The sequence below is a fragment of the Phaseolus vulgaris genome, chromosome 7, assembly GCF_051622355.1.
Source record: "Phaseolus vulgaris cultivar YP4 chromosome 7, ASM5162235v1, whole genome shotgun sequence".
Lineage (NCBI taxonomy): Eukaryota > Viridiplantae > Streptophyta > Magnoliopsida > Fabales > Fabaceae > Phaseolus > Phaseolus vulgaris.
The window spans coordinates 38,616,249-38,644,023 of NC_143504.1; the positions used below are offsets into that span (position 1 = coordinate 38,616,249).

A 27,775-nucleotide genomic window follows, 5' to 3' on the forward strand; every position below is an offset into this window, starting at 1 on the left:
CGTTCAGTTCATACACTTTACGCTTGCGAGTGAGAGAGGATTTGCACGGTTCTCGTTCTTAGTATTTGGTGATACCGTCACTGACTTGAGCGTCGGAGTGCGATCGGCCGCAGCGGCGCCGTATCGTTTCTTTGCAGGTTCTTGAGATAGATCTAGAGGAGGAACGGAGGTGAGAAGCGGCGCGCACGATCCTTTGACGAGGCATTCTCCCGCGCTCCGGTCAACAGGCAGGATCAGAAAGTATGACCGTTTTAGTTTATTTTAAATTTGATTAAAATTATTTTAAAATATATTTTAAGAGGAATAATAGAATACACTGCCAAATGTAATAATTGAAATGATTAATGTGGGAATAAAGAATTACAAAAATTTAAAATTAATTCAAAACGAAAATTATAAATACTCCAAAATATACTTTTTTTTTCAATTAAAGTAAATTATATATGTGTGTATATATAATATCTATTAGCATGTTTATTTTTATCATTTTATATTTGAAAAATGAACGATCTTTTTTACCACCATTCAATAGATATGGGTGTGAATTGAGCAATGCAATTGAGACAACATTTCAGAAAACCATTCGTTTCTTGAATTTAGAACACGTGAAACGATGAAAACATGGTAGGGTTTGAGTCAGAAGAAGGCAGAGATGTGAAAGACGTTAAACTTGTACAATTAGTTGAGCAGTAATTGCTGTTTCAACTTGCTACACCCTTGTATATATGTATGTGGACCTTTGAGTTCCACGTACGTGTGTGAAGAATACCCTCATCCTCCATTCTTATCGAAGCTACCGTTTTGCTTTTGGGTTGTTCTGCATTTTCAGATTGCAGCACTAGAAGGGATAAAAAGTTGAATTTTTTGGTTACTGTTACATAATAGAGAGAGAGAGAGAGAGAGAGAGAGAGCAAAGATGAGGATTGCAGTGGTTGGAGCTGGGATTAGTGGGTTGGCTTCTGCTTATGTTTTGGCCAAAAGTGGAGTGAATGTGGTGCTCTATGAGAAGGAAGATTGGTTGGGAGGACATGCCAAGACTGTGAATGCTGATGGTGTTGATGTCGACCTTGGCTTCATGGTCTTCAATCGGGTAACCCTGTACTTCAATTGTTTTTCTTTCATTCAATTGTTCAAAACCAGGATTTAGTTATATTATAACATACTTGGATATTCTATTGAACTACAACCAGTTATTCATTGACACATTATCCAAAACTGTAACCTGTGTGCTTTTCAGTTTTCATGATTCTATCTGGTCTCAGCCTTTTTTTTCTTCCATGAACTGAGTTTTAATTGTCTTCATATTTTGAAGAAGGAAATTGGTAAAAGGAGAATTTAGTAGAATGAGAATTATATTCTCATGCTCAAAGAAGGTTACTCATTTCTGATGAATGTGGTATAGCTATGAAGCATTACTGTTTTGATTCTTATTTGACTTTATTCATTTAGCAAAGAAAAATTCAGAACCTACACTCTTCTTTGGGGAATAGATTAAAAGAGAAATATGAAAAGGATTTGTACTTTGTAGTGTTGGGGGATGCTTAGCCACACATGAGAGACACTTACCACTATTCCCCCATTAACTGCATACATTCTCTCTACCATTGCTCAGCATCCATTTCTCCCCAATATATCATTTTTTTTTCAAAACCATTTGTAGTATGCCTTCTAAAAACTTAGTTTCTTACAACTATTTTTTATTTATCATGTAAAAATAAAAAACAAATTACTATAATTTTTTTTACTGTTTCATATAAAAAAATAAAATAATAAATCAAAGAAAAAAAAGTCTTATAATTATCAATAAAACTATATGAAACAGAAGATTTAATTTAATTAAATCAAACAAATCCTACAAAACCAAGTGCATGCTAATGTTTTTAATTCTAAAATATTGTTTTCTATAAATTTTACACAAGAGATTACAAAACCACCAAAGATGAATGCTTCATAAAAATAGTTTGTAAAATGGAAATTTCTAGTCTTGATATATACTATAATTGGACTCTAGTTTTAGTGATATACTCAAAATTGTCAAAAATAGTAATATAAATTAGTGAAGTATAAGTGTACTCTTAGTGATGAAAGAAAGTAAGTATACTTAAGTTGTTCTCTTTAGCTTCACCTGTATGGGGCCCTCAAGTGGTCCTCACGCCTACCATTTTTAGCCTCCTATACTTCTTGAAGTCTGTTACTATAAGGTGGCCATGGATCTTTCTCAATTCCATGAAACTAAACAAAAAGCTTCAGAATGTCTTCGGAAAAAAAATTATAAGAATTTTTAAAAGAAACAAATAGAAAAAAAATTTAAATATTACTTTTTCATAAGTTAATTTTATGGAAATTTTCTAATAACTTCACTTTACTTTTGACAGTGAATAAATGAATAAATTCATCATACTATTTTTTCTTTTAAAAACATAACTAAAAAATTATTAAATAAAAATCAATTTTAAAAATAAAAAATAATTAGTTATTATATTAACTAAATTAAATTAAAGACTAAAAAAATTATTAATATTTAAATTAGTTTTTATTACTGCTAAATAATTTCTAAACTGATAATTAATTAGCTACCAACCTTAAAATTTAAATAATTGATAGCTAAAATCTTAATAGTTAATTAGATATCAATTTAAAAATTTTCTATCAATAATAAAAATTAATTTAAATATCAATAATTATTTTAATTTTTAAAATAATATTTAATTTAGTCGGTGTCTAAAATTATTTTTTCTTTAATAATTTTTTTTAGTGAAATCTTTAATCTTTATGTAAAAATTGTCCAACTAATCCTTTCATCAGATTGAAAAACTATAAATTCAATACTCCGATCAGAGGCATTTTCTAACGTGGATGAGACATTTTCTAACGTGAAAATGGTGTATAATGTAGCATTCATATAGGGTTGTTTATTCTCATTATAATTAAAAGTAACAAGGATCCACATTAAAAGCCTAATTAGTAGCACGGAATAATGTCCTTTAGAGCCCAGAAGAAAAAAAACAGACATGGATAAAGAAGCATCACTATTATATTATGCTGATAAAAAAAAAAAATCACTATTATATTATATCTGAACAATTCAATTCATTTACCTGTATCTAGTCATAGAGGTGTCTTGTATAGCTTTTTATGGTACATATCTTGTACAGTTATGAAAATACTAATTGACAATACTTTATTGTTTATATTAATGAATAGAGCATAAAACTCCCATGAGTGTAAAGGGCTGATAATTATTCAGGTTCATCAATTACTAACTCTGTCTGTAACTCTGCATAAAAGCGGGGTTGAACATACTCTTCTTAAACCATAAAATGCAACATGTTGAAATTTCAGGCGTTGAATGCATTTTTTGCACTTTGAAACTGGTTGATTTTATATGGTAAAGTAACTAGAGCAATGCTTGTGAGACTATATATATACTGACAATGTAACATGGATTATTGAACAGGTCACCTATCCTAATATGATGGAATTTTTTGAGAATATTGGAGTGGATATGGAATTGTCAGACATGTCTTTTTCTGTTAGTCTAGACAGAGGCCGTGGCTGCGAATGGGGAAGCAGAAGTGGGTTGTCCGGCTTGTTTGCACAGAAGAGGAATGTAATGAATCCTTACTTCTGGCAAATGATTAGGGAAATTGTCAAGTTCAAAGATGATGTTATTAGGCAAGTTTTTACCTACTTCTATTTGTTGAATGCTTCAAATTTTGAACTATATAGAACTAAACTGATGGAAGATGACCAAGCACAACCTTTCATGAAAAATCAAGAGCTAAGTCAAGAACGTCCAAGATCAAGCTAGGAGCGTCTAAGACCAAGTTAGTAGCGTCTAAGACAAGAAGACCAAACTAGGATGAATTTGCCATCATAACTGCTGCACTCAATTTTTCTCATGCATTGTTAAATTTCCATCTTTCCTTTGGTCTTTGATTGTCAGTGAACTGAGGAATAATAAATCATACAAACATCACCAAATTGATGGTGCCTCTTGTTTCTAGGAGTTACATATCCAGTGAAACAATTGGTATCCCAATAATTAGCTTTGGATAAAATTTGACTATAGTTCAGCATTCACTTCCCTGTGTAATTGAATTTGAACTCCACCGCATAAAGATGAAGTTGAGAAAAATACCGAGTATACCTTATAGTAGTCTTCTTCTTGTTGCCCTGAACAACTGAACCCTGATCAGTTAGTTGGCTTTGCCTTTTCAAATTTTGCAATGCAGCTATCTTGATATGCTTGACAATAACCCAGATATTGACCGCAATGAGCCTCTGGGGGAATTCATCAAGTCAAGGGGCTACTCAGAGTTATTTCAGAAAGCCTATCTTGTGAGTTCAATGGTGTTATATATATATGTATATATATGTATATGTATATATATGTATATGTATATATATGTATATATATGTATATGTATATAATTTCTATGCTTAGTATGTATTTATAACATCCAATGCCTTTAGATTCCAATATGTGGTTCTATCTGGTCCTGCTCTTCTGAAGGAGTTTTGAGCTTCTCTGCTTTCTCAGTCCTTTCGTTCTGTCGCAACCACCATCTACTTCAGGTAGTAGCACAATAGACTCTTTTCCAGATTTATGTTGTGGCATATAATCTAGCTCTTGAATCCAAAATAATTAAAGATAATTTATTGACACACTTAGACCTCTCTGCAGCTCTTTGGCAGACCACAGTGGCTAACTGTAAGATGGCGATCACAAAACTATGTAAAGAAGGTGCTATTTGTCGATTTTCATACTGTCTTAAATTACAACTGTGTCACTTGGGGAGACATTTTCAGTGTCTCTTATCCAATAGATCTTTCAACTTCTGAGTTATAGATCAACTTTTGTCAATAACTACTTGTTATAAAAATCAGGTCGTAGAAGAGCTTCAAAGGGAAGGTAGTCAAATAATAACTAATCGTGAGGTTCACTTCGTTTCGACAACTGAAAAAGGTGATTAAGTAATCCATTTGTTGTTACTATTTCAATTCCTTCCTCTTCACAAAGAGAAGGTGAATTCAATCTGATTGATTAGCATTCACATTGCCTTTTCATACTTACTTACTATTCTAGTAACATGGTTAGAAAAATAATTGCAGGGTGTGTTGTTTACTGCAAAGATGGTTCTCAAGAAGTGTATGATGGATGCGTACTGTCAGTGCATGCACCTGATGCCTTGAGACTATTAGGAGATGAAGCAACATATGATGAGCATAGAATTCTCGGTGCTTTTCAATACGCTTACAGGTAAAAAATTCATTCTAATATTTCTATTGTTGGCTACCGTCCTCTCATCGAATACGAAAACACTGATTGTAGTCGTTATATTTACATTTGAACTATTGTCAAATGCATGCAATAAGGTATCTTTCCTTTATCATTTCTTTGGATTCAATAGAGTTAACATTGGATAAAAATGTTTAATGACTCAAGTCATGGATTAACATGTTGTCATACCAAAGCATGAAAACATTCCTAAATTTATATTCTCTTAGGACCTAGAGCAGAAAATCAGTTTTTTAAGCCCGGATGCCATTGAGTATATTCTTGTGATCTCGTATGTTAATGACAGAAAAATCTTAAGATGCTAAAGTAAAGAATCTTTTGTCATCTATTTTCAAATTAGACCAAATGCACAATTATTCTTTGATCTGTGTTGGCAGTGATATTTTTCTTCATCGTGACAAAAATTTAATGCCCCAAAACCCAGCAGCATGGAGCGCATGGAATTTTCTTGGAAGTAACAACAATAAAGTTTGTGTCACATACTGGCTCAATATTCTTCAGGTTGGTACATTTTTTATCATAACTGAATTGTGTTGTGTTATTCTAACTAAAGAGAGTAATGAACAAACTTGTTGGTTGATCTTCATTCTAATTTGCAGAATATTAAAGAAACAAGTCTACCCTTTCTTGTAACTCTAAATCCTGATCATATACCAGAAAATACCTTGGTTAAATGGTCAACTGGTCATCCAGTCCCGTCAGTTGCTGCATTCAAAGCCTCGTTAGAGCTAGACTATATTCAAGGGAAAAGAAAAATCTGGTTTTCAGGGGCTTACCAAGGTACAATCCTTCTTAGTATATCGACAACCAAGATATATACTTTAAGCTTCCATGAATCCACTTATGCCTACTAAATTTTCTTATATCCAATCTCCGTTATTTAGAACCTCAGTTAGATTGAGGAATTTATATTTACTTTCAGATATACCAGTGATCTAAACATCATATATTATATATACGTGCTTTTCAGGTAATGGATTTCATGAAGATGGATTTAAGGTAGTTAAAGCTAAGTTTCTAGTGAAAGGGAAAATATAGTCTTAACTGAAAAATATTTCTTTAAAGAGTTTCCTTAAGTGGAAATTTTTAAGGCAGTTAATTTTCTTGCAAATTGTCACCAACCCGTTGAAGTGAAACAAAGAAACTTAACTGTAAGATTATACTTCAGGCTGGCATGATTGCAGCTCATGGCATTCTTGGAAAACGCTGTGTCCTTCAGACCAACCCAAAACACATGGTACCTTCTTGGAAAGAACTGGGAGCACGCATTTTTGTGACTAGATTCCTGAGTTGCTATGTCAATACTGGTTGTTTAACGTGAGTTTACTTCATACAGTATGAATTCTCATAAAAAACAAAAATGAAATAAGTTTGATGGTAATATCACATAATGTATCAAGATTATATACATTTAGTAGTGAGCTCACCTTAGTGTTTTCGAATGATATAAGCCTCGGTTACTCTTTGTTGGTATGTACTTAAAATATAAAAGAAATGAATAATTGGAATTTATTTAGACACAGGATCTTTACTTGTAAATTGGAAAGGTGACCAAAATTTGATGCAGGGTGATTTCAAAAACAATTGGAATTGCTATTTATGAAAAACAACAATAATCATTTAGTCTGATATAACGATTTTTTTTATTCAAAGCTTGACAATAAAAATCCAAAATAATCATGTACTTCATCTTCTATGGATTTGACTTGTCAAAAATGGCATTGGTTAATGGTGCATATACCTTGAGGCGTACAGTTTATTGGAAGAGGGAGGAACAATGTTCACCTTTGAGGGAACTGGAGAAAATGGCATTCTGAAGAGTGTTTTGAGAATCCACAGTCCACAATTTTATTGGAAGGTATATACTTTAAAATTTCACATTAAGTATGATTATTGATTGATGTCATTCTAGCTGTGGAAGTGACAAGATATGTTTATCTTTGTCAATGCATCTCTAAAATTAAGTTGGTTAGGAACTAAAAACTATCATTTGTGCAAGTTTTTCAGGTAATGGCACAGGCAGATTTAGGCCTTGCTGATGCATATATCAACGGGGATTTTTCATTTGTTGATAAAGATGAAGGTCTCTTGAATCTTATTTTGGTAACCATTCTCAACTGAATCTTACAATGAGTTGTCTCTTTGGGACTTTACACTTTACTTTCTTGTACCTTGGTACTTTTACTGCAGATTCTCATAGCCAACCGAGATTCAAATGCATCCAACTCACACCTGAAGAAGAATAGGTAAGTTGATATGATGAGTTGAAGTCTACATTTCTATGTTAGTTAATTGCATTCGCATACCAAACTTTTTGTTTTTTGCCTTTAGGGGTTGGTGGACACCAGTTTTCTTTACATCTGCTTTGACATCTGCCAAGTTCTTCATGGACCATGTTTCAAGGCGAAATACTCTCACACAGGCTCGCAGGAACATTTCTAGGCATTATGATCTGGTATGAATTCAAAAGCTCCTAGATTCAGCGACTTTAGAGGAACAAATAGTATAAAGAACATACTATCCAACAATATAGAGTAGTGTGAGCATATAACTTTATCTTCCTATGCATTGGATTTTTCTTTTTCCTTGATATAAATTGAATATAGACAAACTCAATGCTTCAGTTACAGTTTATTGATTGTGAATAGCATACACAGTTTGTTATACCACAATATGTCAGAAAGAATTATAAATTACCTGAAAAAAGTGTCATTGAATTTCTTAATGGCTCTCTCTTTTGTGTTTACCTTTTATTTATTCATAGTGAAACTTTTTCTATTGATATTCGGTGCCTTTTACTTCATGGCTTTGAGCGCTTACACTAAATGAACAGAAGCTTACAATTTTTCTTTGGTCTGTTTCTAGAGCAATGAACTCTTTGCAATTTTCTTGGATGAAACAATGACATACTCATGCGCAGTATTCAAGGCAAGAACAACTATCTGATCCTTGAGTCCAAACTTCACATAAAAAGTATTTCTCCAATTTTTGCAGCATCAGTAGTTTATATTCTTCCTTCTTTGTTTGTTAAATTATCTGATAGAACAAAGATGAAGACTTGAAAGATGCACAAAGGAGGAAAATCTCCCTTCTGATTCAAAAGGTATGTGCCTTTGGTTTCTCTTTCATTAGAATTTCAGCTATTATCTTACAAAATTTCTAATGTGATTTTTTTTTTCAAAAAACCAAGGCTAAAATTGATAAGACGCATGAAATTCTTGAGATTGGATGTGGATGGGGAAGTTTAGCCATTGAAGTTGTCAAACAAACAGGCTGCAGATACACTGGTATCACTCTGTCTAAGGAGCAACTGAAATTTGCAGAACAAAGAGTTAAAGATGCTGGGCTTCAGGTATCAACAAGCTCATTTTTTTACAATTCCATGAATTTCCTTATAAAAATATGATTGACTCTTTATAAAATCAGAATAAGCTAAAAGCGAATTCATGTTATTTTAATCATGATGATCCCAGGATTACATCAAGTTTCTACTGTGTGACTATCGTCAATTGCCCAAGACATACAAATTCGACAGGATTATATCTTGGTGAGCTATTTATAATTTAATTTTGCAGACTTGTTGTTGCAATATTTCCAACATATTGCATGACTTGTATAAGCATACTTCAGTGAAATGATAGAAGCTGTTGGCCATGAATACATGGAAGAGTTCTTTGGTTGTTGTGAATCAGTATTGGCCCAAAATGGACTTCTTGTTCTCCAGGTATTTGATACATTAGTACTTCTCTTATACTTTTTATCTATATAATTTTTCTGTGTTTAGATTATAGAAATTTTCAGGTATGCTATGCAAATGAAACAGCATCAACAAGTACATTCTTTTTGGTAATAAAATTTCTGCTAACCATTATCAAGATGGTTATTGTTTTGTAGTTCATATCAATCCCGGATGAACGTTACGATGAATATAGGCGTAGTTCTGATTTTATAAAGGAATATATATTTCCAGGAGGGTGTCTACCCTCTCTAAGTAGGATAACATCAGCCATGGCAACCACATCTAGACTATGGTACAAGTTATATGTAAATACTGAGTTCTATCATTGACCATTCCCTTCATTCTTCTCTCATACTATACTACACAAATGAATATTCTTAAATGCAGCGTGGAGCATGTTGAAAACCTGGGAATTCATTACTATCAAACACTCAGATGCTGGAGAAAAAACTTCATGGAAAGGCAGAAGTATGCTCTGAAGTTGATTGAATACGTTAAATTCAAGTGACTACTTACAACAACTAACTATTGAAAATGTATTTATTTGCTGACAGTGAAATTTTGGCTCTGGGGTTTAATGAGAAGTTCATTAGGACATGGGAATACTATTTTGATTACTGTGGTGCAGGTTTCAAGTCACTCACACTTGGGAATTACCAGGTACATTACGCAGTTACTATCCTTAAATACTCAATGAGCATGATATGTAATATGTTGGTTATAGTTGCAATTGTAACAAAAAAACAAGTACATATAATGTGTTTATGTACCATGTAGGTGGTTTTCTCTCGCCCTGGTAACGTTGCTGCATTTGGCGATCCATATAAATCTTAGACCTAAACAAATTGACAGAATAAGCTTCACACATTCTACCAGACTACATTACATGATTGTGCCATGTAAAATTTACTGGAGCTGAAATGTGTGGCTTCGCTGTGCAAAAACAGCTACATTGGTGATAATTTTTTCGTACAAAACAAATATTTTTTTACAGAATGGAACAACCTTTTTATGTAATTAATTTACAGAGTATTATGAAGTACAAGATATGTTGAAATTGAGGTCCCCCTGTGTGTCCTAATTATGACAAGAAAAAAAGGTCAATTTTTCATTACTTATATGTAATTTATGTATTTATAAAACAGAATGCTATCTTTTATCCTATAATTCATATTGAAATAAAATAAAAAAACACATTCTCTCACAAACATGTTGCATCGCACAAATCACAATCACAGGTATAGGCCAACTAAGTAGGCTATTACGATTCTTCCCGACTCCAACTGTGTTTGCATGAAGGTGAGATTGTGCTTGCGAAAAAAAAACATGGAAGTAGATGTTTGGATTCACTCTACTAAAGCCATACCGATGAATTTAGGGTGATCTTACTTTTTGTCTACCCTCATATGTGTCAATAAAGTCAAACTCAACTATAAATTTCACTCTTTTTATTTTTTTGTCTATGCACATTATATATATATATGGGGAATCTCTCCTTATTTAATAGGAGACCGTGATCAATAAATCTTAGTAAATGATCTATCTTAGTAAATGATTTATTGAATATTGTTCTCGAACTAGGTTGGGGACTGGGAGAACTATTGTCTTCGGACGTCGCTCGGTCGGTCGTATCTTACTTCCTCCTTCGGTCCTTCTCGCTGGATGACTCCTCAGGTGGGTGGGGTACCTGCAGATGGCACTCCAACGCTCAAGTCAATGGGGTATCGTATTCGGTTGGCTAGAATACTGTAGATAATGACGTACCTTCTTCCTTGGAATGCGTGATATTTATATTACCTTGATGGGCCCTCGCTGTTGAGTCGGATTAGGGGGTTACTTAGCGATTAGGGTTGGATTAGGTCGTTTCCTAACCATAGGTTAACCTTTGTTAATTGGGTCAACCTTTGACTTGAGCACTTTATGTCGGTCGGCCACGTGTGACACATGGTCGACCTCGTACCTTAAAGTATGGTCTTGACACATGGGTTGACCGGGTCACAAGACCGGTCGGTCATCCCGGTACAAATATATTTAACGATGGTCATTTAAAGTCTTTGAGTTATACCTTAACTGTTGAAAACTCTAAAGTTCAACCTAGAAAATTGAAGATAGTTTTTTCTAGGTATCTTAAAAATGTGACAAACATTAATTATTCATTATCTCTTTATGAAAAAAAAATATTTATCTTCTTCTCTATATAAAGGGAACTTGTAAGGAAGAGAAAGACAAGAAATTGATATACATCATAGTGTGAGACTAGAAATCCTAGTGAGAGACTATAAAAATGATGTATTTTACACTTGTAGTATGAGAGAAACAAATATTGTAATTATACTTTCATAGTGGAGACATTACTCATGAGGACATGTTCAAGTTGCATGCAACTATTCCTACTGAAAACCATGATGGATGATCACTTATACAGTAAGGATATACACAAGCCTATTTCTTACAAAGACAATTCAGAAGGTAAGAGTGACAAAGATTGAGAAATTTTGAATTGAAAGTTGTTGCAATGATTCACAAGTATATTGATAAAAGATTGTTTGAGCATGTGTCCACATACACAAATGCTTGTTGTGGTTAAACTTGAATTTATGATTTAAAAAAAAAAACTCCAAGAAATAAAGCATCTCTTAGTGGAGTGATATGAGTTGATTTTAGGATTGTTTATTTTATGGTTTGACACTTTACTTAGATTGAGATTTTAGGAATTTAAGAGTGAAGACCTTAGGAAAATCCACACTGGACATTAACTTAACTAAGTGGTTAAGTAGATGTGAAGGTTCATTTCACAAAGGCAAAAGGAAAAGACAATTATAAGATGAAAATGATGCTAGAAGGTACGAAATTAAAGAACAAGGAAAAGAAACTTGTATCGTTTTGTCTTCTCATCATACCCAATAAAAACATACCTTTTGGTTTTGTCTTCAAGCTTCGTTCTTCGTTGATCATAAGCCACACTACCAAACACTTTGAGATGAGAAACTATTGGCTTTTGTCTGCTCCATGCCTCTTGTGGTGTTTGATCATCTAACTTCACATGTGGACATCGATTTTGCACATAGATGGTGCATTGCACAGATTCCACCCAAAATTCCTTTGGCATCTTTTTGCTCTTAAGCATTGATTGAACCGTGTCGAGAATGGTCTGGTTCTTCCTCTCGGCCACACCATTTTGTTGAGGAGTGTATGGTGCAGTTAGAAATCACCTTATATCTTGCTCCTCGTAATACTCCATGAAAGTCGTTGAAGTATACTCGCCACCTCTATCAGATCATATAGCTTTGATCTGTCTATCAGTTGCCTTCTCCACCATCACCTTGAACTTTCTGAATGCCTCGAATGCCTCAGATTTTTCCTTCAGAAAATAAACCCAAGTCTTTCGTGAGAAATCATCGATAAAGGTAATGAAATACCTTTTACCGCCGAAGTATTCTGGAGTAATTGGTCCACATGAATCAATTCGAGAGGTTGCTTAGACCAATATTGAGCCTTCTCTGGAAACGAGGTTCTCACATGCTTGTTGAGCACACATTCTTCACAAAATTTTCCCTCGTAGTCCATGTTGGGTAGCCTGTGCACCATATTCTTCTTCGCTAACTCTTTTAGACCACCATAATGTAGGTGACCAAAACGGAGATGCCACAACAATGTCTTATCTTCTATGTAGACTTGCAAACATTTTTCTTGTATGCTTCTCAAATTCAGCTTGTACATCTGATTTCTTGCCATCTCGATTCAAGCAACCAAACGCCCTTGCTTGTTCTTCAAGTGTAGTAGTCGATCTTTCAAAAATATCAAGTAACCTTTCTCCGTGAGTTGTCCCATACTTAAAATGTTGGTCTTAAGGTCTGGTACGTAATAAACATCTTGGAGTGACCCAATTAAGCCATCCTTTTGTAAGTAGCAAACTGTACCTCGCCCTTTAACCTCCACCTTTGACGCATCTCCAAATGACACATGACCATCTTCAATCTTTTGCATATCTTTGAATAGGTACCGCACATATGGTTGCTTGCTCCTGAGTTGAGGTACCATAGAGTGTCACTGTTAATGTTGACTTCATCTTGAGCCATCAAGAGAACACCTTCATTCATTTGGTCTTCCAAGGCTAGGTTGGTTGTTTCTTCTATCTTTATATCAGCACGACAATCTTTTGCAAAATGCCCCACTTTACCATAATTGTAACATTTGTCAGAGTTGCAATCCTTCGCATAGTGACCATATTTGTGACATTTGTAGCACTCGATGTTGGAATAATTCGATTGGTTGCCTTTTCCTCTTCCACGCCAATTTGGTTGGCTCGATTTTTCCTTCTCCTTATTGTACCCTTCATGACTGTTGCCTTTTCCACCACGACCGTTTCCACGCCTTCCACGACCACACCCTCTATTTCGAGAACTTTGATGATAGAGTACCTTTTCATCTTTGATTGATGCCTTTGTTTGAAGTGCTTGCTTGAGTGTTTTCTCCTTCTTCTTCTTCTTTCGTTGCTCATGTGCCTCGAGAGAACCAGCAAGCTCGTCGACTGTGAGCGTCGCTAGGTCCTTTAACTCTTCTATTGCGCACACAATACTCTCAAAATTGTCAGTTAATGTTCTCAAAATCTTCTCCACAACTCGTGCATCAGTCAACATTTCACTGTTTCGGTTGAGTTGATTCACCACAGTCTGTACACGCGTAATGTAGTCAGATACACTTTTTGACTCCATCATCTTCATGCTCTCCAATTCGCCACGAAGAGTTTGTAGACGCACTTGCTTAACTCGATCAACTCCTTTGAACACCTTTTTTAAGATGTCCCACACTTCTTTTGAAGTAGTTGCACTAGCAATCTTCTCAAAGCCCGACTCATCAACCGCTCAAAACAACATATATAGTGCCACCTTACCCTTTGATCGCATCTCTTTCAACACCTTGGTTTGAGCCGCCGTATAACCTGTGGTATTTGTTGATTCTTCGAAAGACCACCTCCCATGCATCTTGAGAACTGAAAAGAGCTTTCATTTGAATGCTCCAATTATCATATGTGGTCGCCTTCGTTAACTGTGGTAGCGGTATTTAACCCATCACATTAATCATTGGCTCTTGATACCAAATTGTAAAACAAACAATCACTCACTTGAATTTTCTCTAAAGAAAACACTCTTCTTTTATATTTCTATCTATTGTATTTCTTTTTGTGGTGCATATTACAACTGAAAAAACATCTTATTTATAGGCTTTAGGAAGCTCTTCTAGAAAAATCTCCATTATAAGATTAAAACCCCACTAACAACATAATTAAAATCTCACTCACAACTTTTGACCTTTTACATATCCAAACTGTCATTCCACTCTTTTATAGTAACTTCTAATTTTGAAAACCACAATTTCATTTAAAGTTTATTCAACAATAATTACTTGTCCAGCCAGCTTAATGTTCATCTTTTTCCATTTGACACTTCATAAATAGCATTCCTCTTCTTTCAGTTAACTTTACAGAAAGAAAGTGCGTTTCATTCGCACAGGGAAGAACCTGCCAAGTGAATTGCGTAGGTAGAAGGAATAAAACGCGCATACTATGTTACTCGCGTTTTAGCATAGATAAAAAAAAGTGCATGCACATTTTGCCATTAAATTAGAACCTAAGATTTTATAGCAAACAATTATGAACCTAAAATAATATACATACTCTTCATTCACATACCATATTTGAGAAAAACATTGTTCAAGATATATCTTGGGAAGCTAATTGCGAATTATCTCCTATTAATGGATAAGGTAAATAGCATTTAAGCATTTAAATTCTACACATGACAATATCCAAATCATTACTATATAATTAAAGAGCAAACAAATTTTTGCAAAGTTAAACCTTCAAATTTACGCAAAATTAGATAAACGGTCATATGAAATATAAAATAAGTTTTCCATAAAAACAGATGTAGATTAAATTCCATAACACCTAATCCAAAAAACATCAATCAACTTGACACCCCAAGATTAGGATAGGATAAAATTCTATAGGTAGGCCAACTGAAATAGTCAATGTGCTGCTGACACTCTCAATATCTTTCCGCCACCATAGACCAGATTGAAAGTTAAGGAATTTTTTCTCACAGAAATCTCCAATTCGACGATGCGTTGGTTCGCCAAATTTCATTCCTTAGACATGGGTGGACACTTGGCTCCACCACTTCAATACTCGTGCACCTCTCCTCCTGTACAACACAAGTGCAAATACAGGGGGAAAATGATTATGCCATACTCAAAGTTTTTGACTATCACTACGATTACGCTACCCATTACGAAGTGATCAATCCAAGTCTCCACTGCTATGATTAAATAGCTTGACTACATCTTCATATTTCTAGTTGTCATGACAATAAAAATATGAGTCTAGACAATATGTAATCAGAAAATGACAGACACTAAATAAAATTCAACCACAAAAAGACAACTGATAATAAGCTGCATCAAACCATCATATAAGATGAAATATCATACTATAGCTTAAATGCTACAAGAACGGCCATTCGAGATCAACTAAAATCATAAGCACGCAAATTAAAGCTACACGCAGAAACAAATACTAAATAGAAAGTAGCATCTAGTATCTCTTAAACTTAAACCAACTACTTATTATAAACTACGAAAGCAGATACTGCAAACTACTGGGATTCAAGCAATCCAACCAGTCCCATTGTGTATTGACATCCATCTTTGAGCCCCTCCTTTGCTGCTGGAAGAATTCATTGTGACCTCATGATTTAAGACTTTTAAAAGGCTAGGGATCCTCAAGTTGAAGTTCAAAATCCAGCAAGATATCCAACTATCAAAATTACTGTTGTTGGGCTTGTCGAGACTGAGCACCACCGTAGCCACCACCGTAACCAACCTGCCCACCATTTCCCTGCGGGGTTCCATAATTTCCAGATGCATGTGTTTGTTCTGATCTCCAAGCTGCATTTCCATAACCTGAATTTCCATTTGCATCCCCATAGCCACCACTCATGTAGCTACCACTGCCACCACTACTTGTTAGTTCACCCCCACCAGGACCGCTAGCACTATTGTTTGGAGCACTCCCAGTTCGTCCACCAACAGTGCCATATGCACTTGAATTATAAGAACTATCACTTCCACCATATCCACCATACCCACCATATCCATAACCTTGGCTCCCATATCCAGCAGCTCCACCAGGGGACTGACCTGCAGTTGCTGAACCAGGACCACCGCCACCAGATCCAGCACCACCACTTGGAGCACCCCAAGGAGCAGTATTCCCATAGCCCATAGATCCATAACCAGAAGGTGCCTGAGCAGGCCATGAACTCCTTGGGCCTCCTGGTGGACCACCAGCATAAGCAGCATTAGGAACATTAGGATTTCCATAGGTTGCACCAGCAGGTCCACCATACCCAGCAGTGGCACCGCCATAACTTCCATATGCACCATACCCAATACCATTATTAGCCGGACCATAACCATACCCTGGAGCACTATAGGCAGAAGAACCATAAGGAGGGAATCCACCTGCAGCGCTTTGAGGCTGCATATACCTACTAGAATCCATACGACCATCATATGCATTTTGGTTACCACCAGATGCCCCATACCCTTGATACCCACCAATTCCAGAACCACCACCTCCAGCACCACCCATCATACGGCCACTTGCACCAGGATTGGCATCCTTGGGAAGTGCACGCTTTACCTCAACTTGTTTACCATTTAAATCATGAAATGATTTGTGCAAAACCCTATCAACGGCCTCCTCAGTATCAAATGAAATAAATCCAAATCCTCGTGGCCGCCCAGTATTCTGGTCATACATGACTACTACATCAGTTACATGTCCATAAGACTCAAAGTACTGACGAAATTTTTCTTCAGTCAGGGTAGGAGGCAGTCCTCCGACAAATATCTTTTTAGTTCTGATGTTTCCTCCATTTCCAGAATTCATGCCAGAATTGGAATTTCCACCTCTCGAGGTGACAGAAATTTGTTGATCCTCTCTTGAGAAAGCCTTTTTGGCATCAACCTGAATGATGACATTATGAAATAATTGACAGTTAGTACTTTAATTGATGATGACAAGAAAAGATTGTATAGGATTGAAATTAGCCAAAAAGGCCTTAAATAATGGATTTTGATATCCATATATCCAAAACAAAACATGATAATCAAACAATCTCAAAACAATCATTACTGGAGGTACAGCGTACAAGCTGGGGTAGGCTCATCCAAGAAAACAGGTAAACCAATATTAACTTAGTCCGAAATACTAGTGTTTATGCATATCATTGAAAGAAATAGAACATATCTAGTAACTTCAAAAGGGTCATTTCAATTATATGCATAAGCACAAGTATTCATATAATCAATTCTTAAAATATCAGCATACTATCAATTATTGTAAATTAGTAACAGATAAACTGCAAACAAATAGCAGCGTTCACACATCAAATAGCATTTCGACTACTTGTTTCCTGATAAGTTCGCCCGCAGACAACACAAAAAAACCTTATCTTTTGAAACAGTAGTCAAAACAAAAACACTTCTTGAACTAAGAAAACCAAGTAGCAAAGAGAGCCAGGAACAAATTAGCCCAGTGTTACAGAAAAAAACCCTAGCCACTCGAAATACAAAATAAATAAACCAGCATTCACATACCCTAATTCCAAGAGCAAACCACGAAAACAAAACCCTTACCAAAAACCCATCAATCATTCCACCACAAAAAAACTTATTTTATCCCAAAACCAAACACAACTCAATTCGAAACCAGCACATCAACAAACACGCCCAAAAAATTTATTAAAAACGAGCATAAGCAGCAGCAGAAATGAAGTATAAACGGGATAAAGCGTCACCGTTCTGCCATCGATGACATGTTTATCCTCGAGAACCCTATCGAGAATGGTGGGATCCGCGAAGACGACGAAACCAAAGCCCCTGGGCTTGCCAGTGTTCTTCTCCCGCATAACAGAAGTGCTCAAAACGTCGCCGTAGTTGCCAAAATGCTCCTTGAGCTTGTCCTCCGTAGTGTCCCACGAAATCCCACCGATGAATAATTTTCCTTGATCCGAATCCATTTCCCCTCTCTCCCTCTGTATGTATATAGGAATGAATAAAAATGAATAGTGGTGGGTGCGGTGGTGGTGGTGGTCGATTTGGTGAGAGGGTTGGAAGGTGGGAAATTTAGGTTTGATTTGGGAACGGAGAAGAAAAAAGGAAGAAAGAAGGAAGAGAGGGTTTTGAGGTTGAGGGCTTCGAATAAATGGTATGAGAGAGTGTGTTGGGTTTTTGTAATGCAGTAGAAATGGTTTCAAAAAAGTAGTGCTTTTTAACGGCTCAGATTTGATTGATTCTATTTAGTTACACGTGTAGCGCATGCCAATTCTATTCAATTAACCTACTTCAATTAATAATAAATCAGAACTGGACACTTAATGCTTTGGTTGGACCAAGAGAGAAGATTAAGAGAAAAAATAATTAATAATCAGAATAAACATAATTTTATTTAAAAACTGTTTTCTTTTACCGTTTTATTCACATGAATGATCTACAAATAATTTCATTTTTGTGTCATTAATAAATTTATTTTTTTCTTAATATATAAATGTTAGTAATCAATGAGTACATAAATAAAATTACTGTTTTATTAAATTTTAATATAAACATTTTTTATGAGTCTTATGATTTTTTTTTATTTTAACTTAGAATCAATTTTTGGTACTCATAGCTCTAGAATGTGAAAAAAAATTTGAAAAGTTTAATACCAGTTTCATCTTCAAAAAAATTAAATTAACTAAATTTAATCAAATATAAAATTATCAAATTAAAGTTTCCAAACCAATTAAAATCTAATTCAAGTAAAAAAATTGTAAATTCTGATATGGGTAAAAATTAAACCTGAAAAATTTGGGTTAAACTTCTGGTAAGTCGAATTCCCTTATCGATTAGTTATAATAAAAAACATCTTAACATAGTTCAAACCAATCCAATCCAATCCAATAAAAAAAATGAGGTATCGAAAATTAGAGTTAAAGGATTTTAGTTATTCTCTCTAACTCTTCTTTTTCTTTACTTTTTTTTCTCAAAATTAAAATATATTAATTCGCGTATTTTTTTCTCCCTCATTTCTACCTAGGATTTGTATTTTTCACCGTAGGTACGTACCACCTCCAATCTCCTAACACCCTCATCATAAACAAGTAGGGGTGTCAAAGTGAGTTAATTCAACTCACACAAGTTGACTTACCACGATTCAACTCGACTCATTGTTTTATGAATCAAGAATTTTGTAACCTAGCTTGATCCGCCACTAGTTGGTAGTTTGGGTGAATTGATTCATTTAATATCTCTTAATTTGTTTTATATATTTCTTACAATCAATCAAAGTAGATTGATTTGACCCACCTACTTATTAGAGTGTAATCGAAGTGTTCATCAAGTATTAACCACAACAATTTGAAAGTGATATTATAAAATATAGCATGAGAAAATTAAAGTGTCTAATGTATTGGGCAGACAAATAAATTAAGTATCCAAATAATTTAAACACTATTGAATAACATTCTAATATTAAAAGAGACCAAAGTGTGAACCTACATAATTAAAAATGGTAAATAATTATAATAAAAAAATGGTGAAAATGATGATAAAGGGTTGTTGTTGATGAGTTATGGGTCAATCTATCTCCAACTCAACTCAAACTCGTTTAATCCATAGGTTAAGTGAGTCACATTCAATTTGACCCACATTTAAAATATTTATATCTTTTTCCAACCTAGCTTGTTTCTAACTCATGGTGAGTTGAGTTGACTTACTGATTTGAACTTATTTTGACACCCTTTAACAACAACGTTGCACACCACCAACCCCCTAACCTCTTGTTTTGTATATATTCACATATGTCATGGTCATAATATGTATATGTTTAACCAATTAACCTGTCCTAAACTAGATCAAACTCACCTTTTAAAATTCACTCATAAATAAGTTAGGTTAGGTTAACTCACTAAATGGTCAATCCATAACATGTTAGAGTAAGCTGGATAACCCATTTTGACAGTTGTCTAATAAAACATAATTCAAACCTCTTGTAACATCCCAATAATACATCTAACTATTATAATACAGGTTCTACATATTTCTATACAAACTTAGAGTTTTTCAAAACATTCCTAATACATGATATTTACAATATAAAGTTCTAAGGAACGTCCTAAAGCTTCTTGAGACCTCCAACTCTTGTATGATCATCTGCTCGTGACATATAGTACAGTCATCGCAGTTCACAACACATCAAGAAAAGTAAGGGTACGCTAGTGAAAATAAAATTTTATAATATACACAATTAAATCAAAAGAGAAAACCAAATTACATGATCAATTTCTCAATTATTCAATATTCTTCAAATACCAACATAAAATAATCACATGGATCTCACATGGATTTACACATCCAGGATATTCAACAAACAAAATAATATCTGACGCCTTCTGGAATACTCGTATTAAGTAAGTCCTACCAAAGACTAACACCTGATTCAAAGATTACCATCGAATCTAATAGAAAGGATCAGGGTAAGTTCAATACAACCCAAGTCGTGCATCTCATATGTCACGGTGTGCATGAACTCCCCCATCAGCTTCTCACCACCTGATATCTTAGTCTATGTGACTTAGATCATTAGTGAAGCTCGAAGATCTCTGTTACCACATAGGCATTAATACTTAATACACAACAAACATCAGTGCATACATGATCTCAAATGTATGAATTCAATTCCATACCATTTTTATCATACAATATCATTCAAAATGTGATCCACAACATTCAAAAGTCTATTTAACATAAAAAAAAACACTTAAATATTAAACCATCAAAATCTAATATTTCTACAAGTTTAAATAATATATAAACAAACAACAAAATATATAAACAAACAACATCCCTGCAAGAGAAATTGAATATTGGGACCAAGTCCCTTCCACATCCAGATCTTCTAACCTAGGGTGTTATTAAAAATTAAATTTAGCTTTCCTTACCTTAATTGCTTGCTTTCCAAGAAACTTCTAGAATTTTATCCCCTGAGTCTGGATAAGCTTCAAGATTTAAGGACGCAATGCAAGTTATCCAAACAAAACAGAAATTCAGTATATAGTAGAATAAGTTGAGAGAGTTACTCTTCTCAACTAACCCCACTAAGATTGATGACTAAATCCTAAGAAAAACATAGAACAAAGGATCTTTAGAGGAAAAATGAATTTACTATGTTTGAAAATTTGATCGGGTAGAAATGTTCTTTAACTCCTCAACTACAACGTGGTTCGATCAAATTCTAAAATAAATAAAATTTGAGAGAGGAATTTAATATAGAAGGAAGAGAGTTGGAGAGATGGAGAGATAAGGAAGAAAGAAAGAAAGAAAGGATCTGTGTGCATGATGGAGGGGCTTCTGGTCTATACCGACCAGGTCATCGGGTGCGATGACGTGTCTTGCGCGTGTCCGGGTGGAGCGTGCTCAGTGGAATACGTAGGCTAGAAAAGATGAATGGTTCAGAAGTGAGCATAGTCGCTGGTTACACTGAATTGGCGTTCTCCGATCTCTAGTGTGCGTGACCGGCGGTCACCAGAGTTACGACGCAGTCGCCGGTTACACTGAATTGGCGTTCTCCGATCTCTGGTGTGCGTAACCGGCGGTCACCACAGTTACGTCGCAATCACCGTATGAGAGTGCTAGGAGATCAGGTGGTGAGAGATCGCCGAGGAATGCTAGGAGCTCGGGTGGTTTACACGTCGCCACGAGGAGCACATCGTCGGATCTCCCAGTAAACTCAGTTAAAACTGTTAGAGGCTCAGAAGGGTAATCTCAAGCGTGTAAGTTTAGTAAGATGACTGTTGCGCCAGCATGGGGCGTGAAGGCTGAGTGGGTTGAAGGGAACAAATTGCTCATCAGCGACAGGATTCCCAGAGGGGACATTCGTTGGTGGCAAGGTTTCCTCAGCTAGAGCATGCATGGCGTAGCATTAAGGAAGGTGGCACTTGCGACGGGCGAGAAAAAGATAAAGTCCTCCTCGACTTTGTGCGAGTGCAGGCGAGAACAGATTAAAAGACCTCTCTGCACCAGCAGATAGAGGCAAGATTAAAAGTCCTCAGTGCATCCAGGGGGGAGGAGATGTACACCCTGGGCAAGTTGAGGCACCAGATAAAGTCCTTCCCGCCGTTGAGCGAGTTCAGGCAAGATGAGCTGAAAAGTCAGGGGTGTTTGTGACCTTAGATGGTGGGAAGGGAAGGAAAATGCCTTTCCCCCTTTAAGTGAAACATCAATATTGACCCAGTAAGACCAGATCATTGTTCTGAAACTCAGGGAGGTAGAGAAGGATCCGAAAGGCGCCTCTACCCCCAGATGAGGGAACAATGATCAAGTCATGAAAAGAAGAAAGGTAACATCGCCAGAACCTTATGGCGTGAAAGTTGAGACAGTGAAGGGGTTGTGCGGCGAGTACCAGATCAGAAGAGTTCCGGGCGATGACAGAAGTAGGGGGCACTTCACTTGGCAGATCAGGTAAACTGTATTTTAATACTAGTTTGAGTCAAAACCTGCTGCCTAGTAAGTGATCTTACGTTAAGGTTCGTTGCCTTAAGTTCGCGAGTTTTATTGAATGTCATCGCCGAAGAGTTGATAGTTGCTCAAATTTACTTTGAGTTAACAGTTTGCCAAGTTTGTTATAAGGTTAACAATTTGCTCGAGTTAAAAGCGGTACACGGAGGGTTAAGTTCAAGTATTGCTGAGTTCACGCAGTTGAGCAAGTTTCACCCGTTATGATAGTTAAACTAGTTGATTGCGCAGCAGATAAGTTAGAAGATTATATATATATATATATATATATATATATAATATATATATATATATGCACATCTGCGCACATGAGCGTCGAACAGTTCGAACAAGATGAGAGTTATTACAGAATAAGGTAAAGCGTAAGAGTCTTCAAGGAGATGAGTCGATTAGGGGCACGATCTTGCCGTCCACCACCTCGTTGTACACTGAGAACTCAGAAAGATCGAGGTCGGGATATTTGCAAGCAAGCTGCTCCAAAGCAACGCTAAAGCCGAAGGTTAGAACCTGGGCAGCCTCGAGCTGAAGCTCGTCGATCTTCGTCTTGAACCCACTGTTCTCCTCGCGAACTCGAGCAAGCTCAGCAGCAGCTTCACTAAGTTCCTGGGAAGCCTTATCCCGATCTTGCTCGACCTTTCCCAGAAGAGTCTCTTTCTCAATTGACCTCTTCTCCAGGTTGGCCATCTTCTGAGCGTCGGTCTCCTTCGCCTCCTCTAGCGCGGCAACTCTTTCCCTCAGAGGGACGATCTTGCTCTCCAGCTCGACGGCGTCTTGGAGTTTGTCATGAAGCTTTTTGCGTAGCTCTTTGTTGTCTCGCCGTACGCTCTGGAGCTCGTCCTTGAGAGCGTTCTCAACTCGCGAAAACTCCAAGCCCTGCATCATCATATCGCACTTGGCTTTTTCAGCTTCCGCTTTCGCGGTGCTTGTCACCTCCTGGTTGATCCGATTGTCGAGCTCGAACTTCTCCAGGGAGTCTTTGAGCCCTTCGCCGACGATTTGGGGAAGGCAACCGTCAACCATGGCACTTAGGCGCACAGTGAAGGACTTCAAAGCTTCTTGAAGAGCGGCTGGGAGGCCTGAGGTTGCTAGTGGAGGTGAAGGTTGGTGTTCACCACCGCCCTCGCAAGGTTGAACGGCGGGGGGAGCTTCGAGGCGCGGTGGTGAGGCAGGCGGCTCCTCGGCAGCTTGTGAGGAGGCTTGCGAATCAGCGAGTTGATCAGGAGCAGCCTCAGCAATTGATGCGTTTGAAACAGGAACGCCCCCAGCGGACTCAAATGGAGTGGAGGCACTGGGAGGGTCCTCAATGAAGTTTGGAACGACGCTCTCAATTGCTGGGGGCTCGGAAACCGCCACCCTCCTTCTTTTGCAGATTAGCCCATCCTCGGTGCTCTCATCCGCCTCTTCGTCAGATACTACCCTGGGGGCTTTCCTTTTGGCCTTCCTAAGAGGTAGCTTTTTGCGTTGGGGGGCTGGAAGAGCAGCAGCAGCGGTTGGGCCAGCTGGTGGGGATTGGCCCTGGGCGGCGGCGATCTCCGCAACAGAGTTCAGGATCGTTTGGAAGCCCGCCGCGAGTTCGTGGGCTCGGGCGATCGCCCTTAGTTCAGCCAGTCTTCCTTTGCCCAACATTGTGTCTGCACAAGGTAAAAGTCAATGAGTATGCCCCAAAGCAAAAACAGAGCGTGCAGGCATATACATACAAAGATAACATAGGTAAACAGCACAAAGACAGAGTGGTAAGAGCCCTAGGTCAGCTTAAACACGAAGTGAGAATCTTGGTGTTGGGAAGGGGGCTAACCTATGTACATTTCGAGTTGGTCCTCAAGGAATTCGAAGGAGATTATCTGAGCAGTGGGGAGGGTGATGTTGGCAGAGGCCACATTCTTCCAGAAGAGACAAAGGTCTTTGTCCAGTTCCCCCATGTTGTCGAGACTCCTTGGTCTCCTGAAGTTGTCTTTGGAGTCTTTGTGCCCCTTGTTTACCCAATACAAGGGGAAGCCATCAAGTAGTGAAGGGTCTTGGTTGTTCTGGCACACCTTGACGAACTTCCCCTTCCAGTCTTTGTAGGATTGCTGGAAGATGGAGAGGATTGACCTCCCAGCAATCCCGTTCAGGCTGACCCAGGGGCGATCTCCAGGATTCTTTGCCTCGAACAAAAAGAGGAAAACATCCACCGAAGCTGGTAGCCCCAAGTGCGCGCAAATAATCTGGAATGCCCTCACGAATGCCCAGCTGTTGGGATGGAGCTGGGCAGGGGCGATGTCGAGTTCGGTCAACAACTCCCTCTCGAAGCGAGTGAAAGGAAACCTAAGTTTCACTTTCTTGAACAACGTGGCGTAGATGAAGCAGAACAACTCACCGTTGCCCCCCTTATCGTCCACGCAAATCGGCTCTCCAGGAGGGCAAGGCAGCACTGTGATTTTGCTGTCGTGCTCCTTGTGAAATGAGAGATCAGATTGATCCCCTTTCCTCAGTCGATGTACCCCCACCTCAGTATTTATCGATGAAGTTTCCCTTAGTAGAATCGGGGAGGCCCAAGGGTAGAGCTTTTTGTAGTCTGACGAAGGAAGGGAGGCTCCCCCGGCCTGCGGAGGGGTTGCTTGGTTAAGATTGGCATGGGATGAGGCAGGCCTCTCAGCCTGTGAGGAAGGAGCATCAGAGGCTCGTGGGGGGTTGCGTGTTGGTGGAGGGTTTGTCCCAGTGGTGACCCTACGAGTATTGGGAGGAGGGTTTCGCGATGAGGAAGGACGGTTAGCGGTGGACTTTGTCTGAGCCATCGCAGGAACTGCAAAGGAAAGAAAAGGGAGGAAATGAGGATAGCAAAAGAATGACTCGATTGAAGACGAAGAAGACAGAACGAACGAATGAGAGTTCGCTGGGAAAGACGCTATCAAGAACGAAGCTCTAAGTTACGAGAAAAAAGAGAAACAACCCACAACGTATGCTCCAGGCAGTTAATGAATGATGCAAACCGATTAAAATGCAACAAATATCAGTAGAAGGCGTAAAAGAGTTACCTTTTGACGATCGGATGAGTGTTGAAGGAAGTTGAAGATTGAGGGAGACGTAGGTTTTGTAGTTCGCAGAGAGAGTGTTCAGAATGCTTGAAGACGAAGAACGATAATGAAACAGTGAATAGCGCGAAGGGTTTAAGGGTTTCGAACGTTGTGGGAAGCACAAACGGCAGTGAACAATGGCCGTCGATAGGTCCACGTGTCGACTGATCGGAGGAGTTGGTGAAATGTCGAGTCAGTGAACAGTCTTAGCGCCAACGCGCAAAGCAACGTAAGCCGCCAGTTTAAACCTCTTTAGTCTCCTCGCTGAACAAGTCACAGCTCGAGACTGGGGGGCTTGTGTACCGACCAGGTCATCGGGTGCGATGACGTGTCTTGCGCGTGCCCGGGTGGGGCGTGCTCAGTGGAATACGTAGGCTAGAAAAAATGAATGGTTCAGAAGTGAGCATAGTCGCCGGTTACACTGAATTGGCGTTCTCCGATCTCTAGTGTGCGTGACCGGCGGTCACCAGAGTTACGACGCAGTCGCCGGTAACACTGAATTGGCGTTCTCCGATCTCTGGTGTGCGTAACCGGCGGTCACCAGAGTTACGTCGCAATCACCGTATGAGAGTGCTAGGAGATCAGGTGGTGAGAGATCGCCGAGGAATGCTAGGAGCTCGGGTGGTTTACACGTCGCCACGAGGAGCACATCGTCGGATCTCCCAGTAAACTCAGTTAAAACTGTTAGAGGCTCAGAAGGGTAATCTCAAGCGTGTAAGTTCAGTAAGATGACTGTTGCGCCAGCATGGGGCGTGAAGGCTGAGTGGGTTGAAGGGAACAAATTGCTCATCAGCGACAGGATTCCCAGAGGGGACATTCGTTGGTGGCAAGGTTTCCTCAGCTAGAGCATGCATGGCATAGCAGTAAGGAAGGTGGCACTTGCGACGGGCGATATCACAGAGATGATGCACTTTGTTGCATCCGATACCCGCCTTGTCAGGTGATGTTTCACAGCGCATTGTGCGCTAGCTTGCTCCTTGAGTGGAGGACTTAGCTGTGTGGCTGGTTACTACACAAGAATGACGTTCAAGTTGCCCCAATCCAGATGACGACACGTGTAGGGTTAGATGTTACCAGTTACTCCAACCTAGATGATGGCACGTGTAGGGTTGGGAGCAATGGAGAAATGACGCTCAAGTTGCCTTGGCTCAGATGACGACACGTGTAGGGCTGGGCGCTACCTGCTATCCCAGTCCAGATGGTGACACGTGCAGGGCTGGATGCGAGCCACGCGTCCAAAAGCATAACGGCCTGGAGAGAGAAGAAACCTAGCTATAAAGGTAACCTTAACAGAATTTGCAGAGGTACGTTTTTCATTACGGCTGATACTGCTAGGGTTGTGTGCCTACAGTACGGTCCTACAGAGCATATTCTCTCTTAGTTTTGGGGTGTTCTTGTCACTGACTTGAGCGTCGGAGCGCCACCGGCCGCAGAGGCGCCACTGTGTGTTTTTCAGGTTCTCAGAGAGGCTATCTGTGGAGTGGACTTGGAGGGCACGTGGTGTCAAGCTGGTGAGGAAGATCGTGACGAGGCAACGCTCTTGCGCTAAGTCAACCGGCAGGATCATGGTTTATTTTTTAATGTTGTTACATTACCAATAAAGACATTAGAGTATAATGCTCGTATCTCCTCTTCAATTTCTCAAGTGGAGTCTCTAGAGATGAGATCCCACAATACTTTCACCATGGGAATACTTCTTCCACGAAGTTGTTTCACTTGTGAATCTAAAATTAAGATTAGTTTCACTTCAAAATGACATATTTTCTTTCACCTGGATTGAATCAGACTCTAAAATGTGGTTGGAATCAGGTATGTACTTTCTTAGCTGGGATACATGAAAAATATTGTGAATGTTAGCTAAAGGAGGAGGCAAAGCAATTTCGTAAGTCACATGGTCTATTCTCCTGAGAATTTGATAAGGTCCTGTGAACTTAGGAGTCAATTTCTTAGATTTGATTGTTCTTCCTACATCAGTGAATGATGTAACTCTCAAAAAGACATGCTCACCCGTAAAGAATTCTAAAGGTCTTCTTCTTTGATCTGCATAAGATTTTTTCTTGC

General features: G+C 38.0%; 3 protein-coding genes across 5 annotated transcripts; 1 reads left to right on the forward strand and 2 right to left on the reverse strand.

The window, feature by feature from the left end:
• Nucleotides 1-470: 470 nt before the first annotated feature.
• On the forward strand, nt 471-10,106 carry LOC137825609 (uncharacterized). Of its 2 annotated transcripts, none has more exons than XM_068631318.2 (24): nt 471-1,090; nt 3,458-3,675; nt 4,236-4,341; nt 4,477-4,578; nt 4,688-4,747; nt 4,891-4,969; nt 5,116-5,263; nt 5,680-5,803; nt 5,902-6,082; nt 6,273-6,301; nt 6,471-6,619; nt 7,058-7,160; nt 7,310-7,405; nt 7,493-7,548; nt 7,634-7,757; nt 8,168-8,230; nt 8,346-8,405; nt 8,493-8,654; nt 8,776-8,849; nt 8,933-9,026; nt 9,197-9,333; nt 9,429-9,509; nt 9,596-9,701; nt 9,819-10,106. In XM_068631318.2, the coding sequence occupies exons 1-24, from the start codon at nt 917-919 to the stop codon at nt 9,873-9,875; spliced, it is 2,583 nt and encodes an 860-aa protein (XP_068487419.1). In that variant the 5' UTR covers nt 471-916; the 3' UTR covers nt 9,876-10,106. The 2 variants fall into 2 exon arrangements, with proteins under 2 accessions (XP_068487419.1, XP_068487420.1); XM_068631319.2 differs by having other exon boundaries at nt 599-1,090; nt 5,730-5,803.
• Nucleotides 10,107-12,928: 2,822 nt separating this feature from the next.
• On the reverse strand, nt 12,929-13,765 carry LOC137825098 (uncharacterized). The gene has a single exon (XM_068630773.2). It carries the CDS (start codon nt 13,763-13,765, stop codon nt 12,929-12,931), a length of 837 nt encoding a protein of 278 aa, XP_068486874.2.
• A 1,154-nt stretch (nt 13,766-14,919) lies between these two features.
• LOC137827161 (RNA-binding (RRM/RBD/RNP motifs) family protein) lies at nt 14,920-18,320 on the reverse strand. Of its 2 annotated transcripts, XR_011083673.2 has the most exons (3): nt 17,906-18,307; nt 15,722-17,073; nt 14,920-15,247 (listed from the first exon to the last, which is right to left on the reverse strand). XR_011083673.2 is itself a non-coding variant. In XM_068633382.2 (2 exons), the coding sequence occupies exons 1-2, from the start codon at nt 18,125-18,127 to the stop codon at nt 15,868-15,870; spliced, it is 1,428 nt and encodes a 475-aa protein (XP_068489483.1). In that variant the 5' UTR covers nt 18,128-18,320; the 3' UTR covers nt 15,488-15,867. The 2 variants fall into 2 exon arrangements, 1 of the variants encoding a protein (XP_068489483.1); XM_068633382.2 differs by lacking the exon at nt 14,920-15,247 and having other exon boundaries at nt 15,488-17,073; nt 17,906-18,320.
• Nucleotides 18,321-27,775: the final 9,455 nt, after the last annotated feature.

Bases quoted from the DNA above. Each gene is read 5' to 3' on its own strand.
- LOC137825609 (XM_068631318.2), top strand. From the start codon at position 917: ATGAGGATTGCAGTGGTTGGAGCTGGGATTAGTGGGTTGGCTTCTGCT. The intron at 4,970-5,115 runs GTGATTAAGTAA...AAATAATTGCAG, and splicing joins CGTTTCGACAACTGAAAAAG to GGTGTGTTGTTTACTGCAAA. The intron at 8,850-8,932 runs GTGAGCTATTTA...AGCATACTTCAG, and splicing joins TTCGACAGGATTATATCTTG to TGAAATGATAGAAGCTGTTG.
- LOC137825098 (XM_068630773.2), bottom strand. From the start codon at position 13,765: ATGAAGATGATGGAGTCAAAAAGTGTATCTGACTACATTACGCGTGTA.
- LOC137827161 (XM_068633382.2), bottom strand. From the start codon at position 18,127: ATGGATTCGGATCAAGGAAAATTATTCATCGGTGGGATTTCGTGGGAC. The intron at 17,074-17,905 runs GTGACGCTTTAT...GTCATCATTCAG, and splicing joins ATGTCATCGATGGCAGAACG to GTTGATGCCAAAAAGGCTTT.